Below are 10,631 nucleotides of genomic sequence, written 5' to 3'. Positions count from 1 at the left end.
TTACATGAATAAGACAGCGTCTCTGATTTAGTGCAGAGGATGTGATGCAGACAACATTCTGATGACCTGGGCTGACACCCCAGAGACATTCATTACTCTTCCACCTTACTAAGGTTTGGCAGTTGCTCCAGAGATTTTGAAAAAAAAAAAAATCTATTTGAGGGCAGCATCACACTGACCAAGATGTTTCTATTTTTTCAAAAGGTTCACATGAATTGGGTATACATTTGGAACACATATTAATGATGAAGGTTTTTAAGACACGAGTCAAACAGTGGATGGAACTGAAGCAAGTATGTGGGCATTGACTCTTCCCTCATAAAATCCTCATTTTACTGTTTGATGTTATTTAGTCTCTTATTTGTATTGAGTTTATAATGTCTGTATTTGTATCACTGTTTCAGTATTTCTTTTAGGCTACTGATTCTGTTTTAATCCTAAAAGCTCTGTCAGGGTCAGGGGTTGTAAATTAGCCACAGATAGATATGTCTTGTAAGCATGTCATCTACTTCGTATTTTCATATGAAGCAATGTTCATTGCATGTGAAGAATAAATAAAAGACAAAAGAATAAATGAAGAATCAAATAAATAAATCATAATCCATTTTCAGCCTGGTTTTATTTTATTTGTTATTTACTCCTTTAACAAATTCCCTTCTTGTCTAAAAACCGTTGCACTACTTAAAGTGTATTTATTACAGCTTAGTGTTACAGTCTGACTCAGTTCATCATGCAGATCTTTTTATCAAACAGTGACACCTAGTGTTGAATTCAAAGATGTGCAAGGAACCAAAAGAAAGGTTCATTTCATATTACACATGCATGTGTCTGTATTGGGTGTAGATTAATTAACATAGGGACAGTCTTTCCATGGGATGAAACCAGTGAACTATTTATTTCACTTTGTTTAATTCAATCTAATATTTAAATAAAATCAATAATAGAGGTCTGCATGGTGGAACTGTAGTTAGCACTGTCGCCTCCCAGCAAGTATATTACTGGATCAAATCTCTGGTTGGACAGGGGCCTTTTTGTCTTTGTCCCACAGTTCCAAGACATGCTCATTATCTTAATCTGTGACTCTACATTGCCAGTGGGTGTGAGCATGACTGTGCATGTTTGTTTGTCTCATCATCAGCCCTGTGATTGTCATGCGACTTGTCCAGGATTTACCCTTCCTCTCACCCAATGACATCTGGAATAGTCTCCTGCCCCCGTGTAACCCCAAACAGAATAAAATGGTCTCGATATGGATGGATGAATGCTTTTGATACGATTTAGAACCACAGAGAGGCAGGAAGAGAGGGTAAGACCACATGTTACATTTTACTTTTTAAATATCACATGATTCTATCTGGTAATATTAATAGGACATGCCTTGTTTTTATCTGAGAAAACTTCACATTTAGATAATCGTCTTTGGTTTGCAAAGCCCTAAGGAGGTGGGATATTCTGTTTTTGTTTGAATTGTATTACTTTCGCACATTCGATAAAACTTTCCTCTTATCCTGCACTTGTCTGTTCTGTTGAAATACATCTGGGCACTGCACATACATGGGTCATATGAAGCTCTTAGTCTGTTATTCAAAAGTTCCCTTTTCAACTTTTTAACGTTTATATCACTTCAAACAAAACATAAAACACAACACATGTGAAATGGGCTGACAGTCTTTGGGTCATACCTTTTGTCTTATCAGCAATTCAACCCCTCTGCCTGTACGCTTTGGTATTATACCTTCTTCCCCAGCTTGTTAAGCGTAAAGTCAGTGTGTAAAGACGTGCAGTATAAGTCAATCATTTCAGGTGTTTTATTTTTAGCAATAAAACAAAAACAAGAATGTACTCATACAAAAGCTGTTTCAGTGTCTCAATTAAGGCACATTTTAAAGCCAAAAGTGCCTCTGTTCTTATAAAAGAAGCATCAATCAATAACACTTTCACATTGTGTTAACAGTTCAAGTAAACTGGCTTTGACCTCTGAATTGAGAAGGAAGTGTAATCTACTCAGCAACAAAAAAAAAGTCTAGTGCAGTCTGACACATTTGTAATTAACGTGTCATTTCAGACCCTGCTCCAAAAATAAATAAATAAACTATACCTAACACAACTCCATCTGAATCTGATAAAAGAAAACTGTTCAACAAAGAACACGGCTTACAAATTAACAGAAGTGGGCACAGTTCATTCAAATGTAACTAATTTTAATGTTAATCCGTTAACAAAGACGTTAACTTTGATATCAGTTAATCAGATCATTCTGTTAATAATTAATGGAAGTAAAAATTAACGTTGACCTTAGCCGGTAATGTCAAAAAGCAACAATGACATCATTTTTTTTGATTGCCGTTCTTAAGACTGAGAAAAGTCTCAATAACAAACATGTTTAAAACATTTAATCTTCCTATTTAAGATTAGTAATGCTTAGTTAAATCCTGGTTGTATATATTCACATTCTTAGTTTTGATATTTTTAGTGCTTATTTACTTTGTATTTAATATTATATTATGTTTAGATTTGCTAACATTGTGTTTTTTTACTCATATTGTGTGTTGGATAACCTGCTGCTGTAATGCCACAATTTCCCAGTTTGGGATCAATAAAGTAATTCTATTCTATTCTATTTTATTCTATGTCTCTGTTGAAAGTCTAAAAGTAATAGAAACTTTCATTTCTCACCCGCCCGCCAGCGGACTAGGTATGTTTACTCATTGTCAACGTCTTTTAGACTGCTGTGTATATTACCCTTACCATGCTTCCAACCGAATAAACAATTTCAAGATCTGACCAACACAGCAGCCACAATCTACGCATCTGTCAGACCACCGCCAAAACACGTCTTTCTGTTTCATTTTTCCTACCATCTTAAGGTCTACTACTCTACACTTTTCCGGTCTTGCAATGGCAAGGGTCCCCGAGATCCAAATCCAGTAAAAGATTTAAATCAAAGACATTAAATCCTTAAAGATCCATGAATTGATTCAAAACTTCCGCTGTTTACTCTGCAAAAGTTCTTGCACGCTGACCTTTTGGCTGACACCTCATTTGACCAATCAGGAACTTCCATTTTCTGTTCCTAGGCTACTAAAGCCAATGAGAGCTTGAGGAAAAATGGTCAGCTGACTTGAAATGTCTAAGGTGGATTCAAGTAAGGAAAATGATGTTATTGGAAACTAAATTTAACGAAAGTGAAATCGTTTTTCCAATTAATTGTTAACGGATTAACAGTGTGCCCAGCTCTGCAATTTAACAGCTGTACAAAAAGTAGGAATATGTAAAGAAAAAAAACTACTGCAGTGAGTTCAGTGCTACTTAAGAAACAGCGCAAGTAATGTTTCAGAAATTGTACAACAGTGTTTACACTATAACTTAAACATACATATTCTCTACATTGGACACTTGGTATTGCAAGCATCACCTGACTTAAAAAGTCCATAGACACTGACCAATGGGAACATCGATAAAGCCCCAATCATGGAGCCCAGCTGCACTACTGCTCCACACCACACGAGGGCGCTGTGACCCTCATCCCTCAGAATCACCCCAATGATGACCTTCACATACGACAGGGACAGGACAAACAGGATCCAGGCCAGCACCTGCAACATAGAAGAGGTAAATATGATGCATAACAATCATCTCAAACTCAGTCCCTGTTATTCAGATACCACTTCACTGGATTGAGTGCCCCCTGCCTCTCTTTAAAAGTCTCAATCCTTGGATGTTTATATGTGAATGTGTATGTAGGCCTACTTGTATGTGTATTGGTATGCCTATCATGTCATGTGATATTACCTTGTTTATTTCATATTATATCCCAACCAATTATATCACACGTTATAACCTGTTTTAAGTAGACTAATAATTAATACTCAACATTTTACATACATATCTACAATGTGTAATATTACCCATACTACATGCCCACATCAATTCTGCTCACCATTAACAGATGGGGACAGGAAGTTTTACTCCATTAAAAAAAAAAACTGAATTGGTTCACCAGTTAGTTCCTCATCAAAGGTGGAAGCGCTGCTGTACCAGCTTGTGAAATAAGCCATGGCAATAGCTAGCTGCTGTTTCTGGATCATGATTACTGATCAACATCCCATTAGTATTGTGCTAATAATATTATCTAACTTATTTTGCTTCAACAGTTTTGTCTCGTAATTAAATTTTCTGCTGATCCCATCGATTAAGTCATTCTGCATTCTTTTTCATTCAGTAAAAACAATTTGACCACAGAAATACAAAAAGTAAATACAAGACTTATGGGAATATTCATCATTTTATACTGTATATATAAATCAAAAGGTCTATGATGTTGAATATGTTACTATGGGAAAATAAACGAGTACTAATAAATATGCATTGAAACATGGTTTGACAGTATTGTCTTATTGATAAAAATTGATTTTCAAATTTGCCAACCACAAGTCCTGTTTGCAAGCTAGAACTTTATTTTAAATGTAACTGCTTCTAATTGATCATACAACTTTATCCTGATACATAAGAAACAGTCTTACTATGACTACAGTTCCAGAGGGACTGTGGACCAGTAGGGGGCAGGGACTGAGAGAAGCCATGGCCATGATGTAGGCTCCAAATCCAGTCCCAAACATGGTCAAGAAACCCATGAAGAAGAGAGACCTAAAAACAAAAATCATTACAAATTGTACAGCTTAACATTTCCTGGTATTTGGCACAACTTTTGCTACAAAATGCTTCCTTACATTAATTCATTATTGTTAATGGGAAGAGATGGTTTCAGGTTATCCGTCTTACCTAATTGGAACAAACATGGCGATGAGGCAGGCCACAGGGTTAGCAACAGCCGCCATGGTGGCAGCAAGATGGTAGGCCTTGTTCCCATACGGCAGACAGGAGTAGGACTGGATTGAGGGTAGCACTGCATTGGTCAGAGCATTGACCCAGGCAAGTACAATGAATATGAACAACACCTCCAGGCTACTATATGTCCCCATCCAAAAAGAGCTCCTGGGCTCCCTCCTGACTGCTTCCAGGGGGCTGATCATGGGCTTCTGCTCTGGTGTCTGGGCGTGCAGAGACAGACCTTGTTCCCTTTTCTCAGGAACCAGATCACCACTGAAGTACAGGTCATTCTTCCTCTCCCGAGCCACAGCAGGGTGATAGTTTAGCAGGATGAAGGCTACCATGCAAACAACCATCATCACGCTGAGGAACACAAAGAAGACCTGGGCGGAGAATTTAGCCGGCTGGTAGATGGCTTTTAGCTCTCCACTGCCAAGCATAGTTGCATTCACAAGTGTTTCGTTAGCAACATTAACCAAAGTGACATTCTGACAGTGGACTACACCAACACCTTGAATCAGAGCCACCACTGCAGGCACCAGACCACTGAGGCCTTCGCCTGCAAAGTACGTAGTGAGGTACTGTGGACGCAGCCTCATCATGAAAGGCAGGAAGGTAACAGAGGAGGTGCAGTCAACAACAGAGAGCAGGAAGCTTAGCACCAGCAGGGGAACGCTGTGAAAAGAGCCCCCGATTGCGACTGTGTGCTTCCAGAAGAAGGCCAGCAGGAATGTCGCAATCACCCCCAACCCTACGATGCAGTATATGACCGGCCGCTCGTCTAGTGTACCAGGGCGGAAGTGGTGCATGAGAGTGATGAAGAGTGGACCTATGTTGGCCATCTGGATGAGGACTGTGAGGTAGGATGGCAGAAACCAGCCCTCTGGGATCTCTGGTACGACCAAGGGTAGCTCCACCCACATCCCGTTGATCGCCACCCAGGAGCCCATCCCGAACAGGCAGGCCAGCACGTGAGTCAACAGCGACATGATGGAGTGATAGTAATGGAATGAGGTAACTCAGGAAATCTAGATCTAAACAATCTGAAATACAGAGAAAAGCATGGTGTAGTTTTATTAGTAGAATGAAAAACTTCATAATATAAAAATGAAATAATTTATCAAATTCCCAAAATGAGCTTTAATATGAGATAGGTGTATTAGGACTAAAATATTACTTCAGTGTTTGTGCAAATTCTGTCTCAGATATTTTAAAACTGGAAAGAGGGGGAAAAGGGAATTCTTTCTTTTACAGTCTTAGCCTAAACATACCTGACATGCATTTGGTTTTACTAATAATCCATCTACAGTATTGGTTGTTGGGACAAATCTTCTGGACCGATAACAACATTACTATTTCTTAATCCTCACCACTAGCATGGCTAAACAAAACAAAATCAAGTGCCTTTCAGCTGATCTTTGCTTACCTCATTATTGAGGAAACTTGGGGGAAACAAATGTAATATGCATAGCAGGGGATGAATGCTGCACATTTGTTACTGTGTAGCAAAGCAAATTACCCATGTGACTGTAGTTGACCTTCAAAGTCTCCCCTTACTCTACCTCTTGTTCTTTCATTCTCTCGTGTACTATTTGGCACTGGTTACCCGACCTTTCACTTACTGACACACTGCTCCTATAAAAAGCTCCATGTGGTCGTGACATAAACAGACACATTACAGGGACGTGTTTGTAAAGCCGTGTAATAAAACTACATCACAACTACTGTCACAATGAAGGACTAGCCCTACTTCAAACCATAAACAAACAGTCAACTGTCATGTACCAACATACTGTAAAGCATACTGCTAATATGGTACTGATGCAAAGGTTTTCTGAGGACTCAGAGTGGGACAGGGTCGAGAAGATTATCTAAAAAGAGACATTAAAAACAACTTAGTGTTTTTAATAGATGCCCTATGGATTCTTAGGGTTAGGGTTAGGGTTAGTAAGAGTATCTTGTTCTTATTATCTTCACAAGCAGGCATGTGTAACAGTAGTATTAGGAAACTCTAAAGTTGCTATGAAGGCAAACGGTTAAAACTTCCTGTTCCTGCTTTTATGTCTTCAAATCAATTCGTTGTATCTCTCCAATATACGAATCAAACACACGAGCATAGACTTGATCCTGGTGTTTCTAGGATCACCAGGAAACCTAATACTCTGTAGGCCTACATACCTTGTATCCACAGTCCTACAATATTTCATCCTACCTTATTCAGAACATCGCAAGGAAGAGCCTGATCCCCCCCTTCCTTCTGTCCATTCAAAAACCCTCACACCATCGTGATCCGTTTTTTCTTACATCAGCCACAAGTATGTGTTTATATGCCTTCCCTCCCCCTTTTCTCCTCTATTCACACTTTACTTAAGCTCACACTCTGCTTCCGTGTCCCTGTGCTGCTCTTGTCATGGGAGGGACTGCACACGCGCACATGCTCCGCACCACCATGACACTGTGAATGTGCTCCTATTGGAGGCCTGTTTCAAACTCACACAGCCATGTGCTCATGGTCTGCCAGGGGCTCGAGCAATAGGAGGAAAGAGAGTAAGGGAGGAAGCCTCAGAGAGCTTAGCTCCTCCTTTTGCTCGTCCCTCCCCCAACCAGCACTCAACCTTCATGTGGTCTGCACTCCTAAACAAACATGCTGCACTGTCAGTGAGAAGGTTAGTTACACACTCAATGAATTTATGCACTATACATATAAAAAAAACATACAAACCTAATTTTTCTTTGTACCTTGGTGTATTTATTTTACACCAGCAGTTCTTTTACATTCAGGTTGTTGGTTTGCATTTCACATGTCTTAGGTGTAAATAGAATTACTCAACTAAGAATACCAGTTTATCATGTTCAACTTAGACAACACCCACATGACATTGCAGTTTGGATTTTGCAATCAGCTAAATGGTAAAGGCTCATATTTAACAGTATGTTGTGTCTTTAAACTACCTTTAATACTACAGATTAAGAGGCAGACACTCCACCTTTGGATTGTGACATTTTACACAGCAAAGTGCAGTGATTGTTTTGCATCAGCAACATCTCACGTTATGCCCAATGCTTTTGTAAATGTCACCAAGGCCACCCATAAGGCGCCTGCATGGAGGGGGCCCATGGAGGTTAGCAAAGGCACTGTTCATCCTAAAACATCAATCAAACTAAATTGTATTTTAGAGCTACAGTAACACATCGTTACTTATTAAAGTAACATAAAGACGCATTTTATTGTTAGTTTCCTGTTACAAAATATACCTCTCTTCTTAAAATGGTATGAGCCTATAAGCTTTTTTTTTTTTGTAATGTTAACATTGTGTGTGGGCCTGTTGAACAAAAGCTGATCGGAGCCAGGTAGAGGATGCTAGCCCAAACGATATCGCTAATGCTACTGGTCCACTGGCACATGTTGATATTATCAAATGACATCTGAGGAGGGCCCAATTAATGGACCTATCAGGGGCCCAGTCATTTCATTTGGACAGGCCTGATTATCATCAATGATATTTTACATTTATTAAAGATACTGAACGAGGCTGACAGAACAGCGGCAGGACACATCAGGACTCTTTCTACTAAACCAACATACAGAGAAGTAGTGATTGGTATGTTTCTAAATGTTCTGCAAGACTTTAGGTTGTGTTCTCTTAGCACCTCCATGAGGTCAAAAACCACATGATAGTGCTCCTACAGCGACCTTTTCTACGGCTGAGTAATTTTCTCCTACATCACAGCAGCAGTATTATCATCCTTTCATTTAACCTTTATTTAAATCTTGAACATCACTGAAAATGAGGGCATGCCCCTCATTTCCATTGATGTTGAGAGTACATCTAAACAGAATACATGTGCTCAAAGAGAATAAATACAAAGAATGGCAACAACCCAATTAAAAACATTTACATTCAAAGGCACAGCAGTTTAAGATCATAGTTTTAAATTGGCCCATCGGAGCGAGTGTGTGACGTTTGAATGCCTGTTGTAAAGTGTTCCATGTGAATGCAGCACAGAAGCTAAAAGCAGTTTTACCAAATGTTGTTAATGAAGTGTTTGCCCGTGCAGAACTTCGAGCTTCAGCCGAATATTGAAACGTGTTGAGTGTTGACGATGTGACTGGTTTAACAAAGAAGTGATATTTTGTCAATTAAGGCTTTATTAATACATAAAAAAACAGTGCCTGTCATGTATCACTGTTGTGTGGAGTAACTGTCACCTGTAATGAACCTGAGGGTATATTGTTAAATGGAGTTTAGGGGGGTCAGCGTTGAGGCAGAGGTGTTCTGATAGACAATGTTACGATAATCCAAAAAAGCATCAATGATCCGTTTTCTGCAGACCTTTAGGAAGTTAACGTTGTTTCGGAGGAATCACATTTTTTAACGTAAGGGTATGAATGTAGAATTTAAATGTACGTTTTTTGATTAAGCAGGCACCAAGATATTTGTATCCTTTGTCTCTTAGGTTAAAACATTTTAAGTAGAACGTCTTCAAAATGTTGGGATTAATTTACGACAAACATCCTTAAGATATTTTGGCCCCTGAAAAAGTAAACGCTTATTTTTTATTGTACCTTTGTTTATCTATTTAGAGCTATACATAAGGTCAACATTAACACTTTTTTCTTATATTTCCTATTTTTATTTATTAGCGAGTCAGCGTAATTTTTTTTTAAAAAGTCTTAAAGATGTACAAGAATGCATCTTCTGCATTCTCTCATGAATTTGAGATAAAACCGTGGACAGACAGTCAAAGCAGAACCTTTCTCAAGGTTATCAACAACAAAAGAAATCTGCCAGCACAAGGCTGAGAAAGTAGGAGGAACGATCAGCTATAGTAGACCACTGCAGAGTGTACATTATAGGCATAGATTTGTCTTTCTTAATCATGCAAATTAATTACTAGTGACTATTCTGCAAAAAAATGTAATGTAAAAAATGTATGTAATTTACAATGTTTGAAATATTTATAAAAATCACACATTTTTAAATACTCCTATAATATTTTAGTGATATAAATTGGTTATAAAGGTCATATTTGCCTTTTCTTCTATTATGAAATGATTCATTTACAATAAATGCTATAAATATTTGCTTATTCCTGCCGATATCTCATTGATCATCATGTGGTTACATAAATGGTAAGGAAAATCTCAAAATTAGCTTTATTGTACTTTATTAGTTGATTATAAGTGTTTCTAAAACTCCACAAAAGTATTATTATATGACACGTTTCCTCTTCTAGACTAAACAACTTAACTTAAACCACAAGGCACTGAATTTCTTGCTACATTTTTGATGGCCTTAATTCATCATTTTTTATGAGCCAAGAAACCACCTACCTGCCCGTCGGAATGGTGAAGTGAAGCCCAATCTGGTAAGAAGTTGCACAAGTGCAGCGATGCTTCTGTGCTGAGAGTTATTGTTGGGATGCGTAACAGCACAGTGGCCTTCTGATGTTTCTGTTTTATGCACGCACACTGAGAGCAGCGCTTGTACTTTACTACTCTGGGTCTTACAATCTGTGTCATGTGACTGCAGAGGGCTGAGCCAGGGGTCCGGTTTGGGAAACTGAAAACCTCAGCAGCAGGGGTGGGTGCTAGAAGGTGAAAGAGGAAAGAGGTGTAGGAATGAAAGACAATGGATCAAAGACAGGTGTAGCTTTGAACATGTTGGTGAGAAAGTATCAGACTAAACCTGATGAGTTTGCAACATTAACATGATGCCTCTCTTTTTTTAGAGAGCGCTGACACAGTGGGCAGCTTAGCCAACCAGAAGATGACTTTGGACAGCTATGGTGCTTTCTGA

At 38.7% G+C, this 10,631-nt stretch overlaps 1 protein-coding gene across 2 annotated transcripts; it reads right to left on the bottom strand.

Annotated features, from left to right (window-relative positions):
- Nucleotides 1–1,793: 1,793 nt before the first annotated feature.
- On the bottom strand, nt 1,794–10,322 carry slc52a3-2b (solute carrier family 52 member 3-2b). 2 transcript variants are annotated; one of them, XM_020634944.3, is made up of 4 exons: nt 10,166–10,322; nt 4,783–5,873; nt 4,524–4,647; nt 1,794–3,596 (listed from the first exon to the last, which is right to left on the bottom strand). In XM_020634944.3, the coding sequence occupies exons 2-4, from the start codon at nt 5,817–5,819 to the stop codon at nt 3,384–3,386; spliced, it is 1,374 nt and encodes a 457-aa protein (XP_020490600.1). In that variant the 5' UTR covers nt 5,820–5,873; nt 10,166–10,322; the 3' UTR covers nt 1,794–3,383. The 2 variants fall into 2 exon arrangements, with proteins under 2 accessions (XP_020490600.1, XP_020490592.1); XM_020634936.3 differs by lacking the exon at nt 10,166–10,322 and adding an exon at nt 7,043–7,184.
- Between the last annotated feature and the right edge of the window lie 309 nt (nt 10,323–10,631).

Source organism: Labrus bergylta, chromosome 8, assembly GCF_963930695.1.
Source record: "Labrus bergylta chromosome 8, fLabBer1.1, whole genome shotgun sequence".
Taxonomy (NCBI): Eukaryota; Metazoa; Chordata; class Actinopteri; order Labriformes; family Labridae; genus Labrus; species Labrus bergylta.
This window is presented reverse-complemented; position numbering and strand designations above follow the sequence as displayed.

Coding starts and splice junctions, on each gene's coding strand:
- slc52a3-2b (XM_020634944.3), bottom strand. CDS start 5,819: ATGTCGCTGTTGACTCACGTGCTGGCCTGCCTGTTCGGGATGGGCTCC. Junction 4,648..4,782: donor GCCATGTTTGTTCCAATTAG/GTAAGACGGATA, acceptor TTTTGTTTTTAG/GTCTCTCTTCTTCATGGGTT. Junction 3,597..4,523: donor CCTCTGGAACTGTAGTCATA/GTAAGACTGTTT, acceptor TCTATGTTGCAG/GTGCTGGCCTGGATCCTGTT.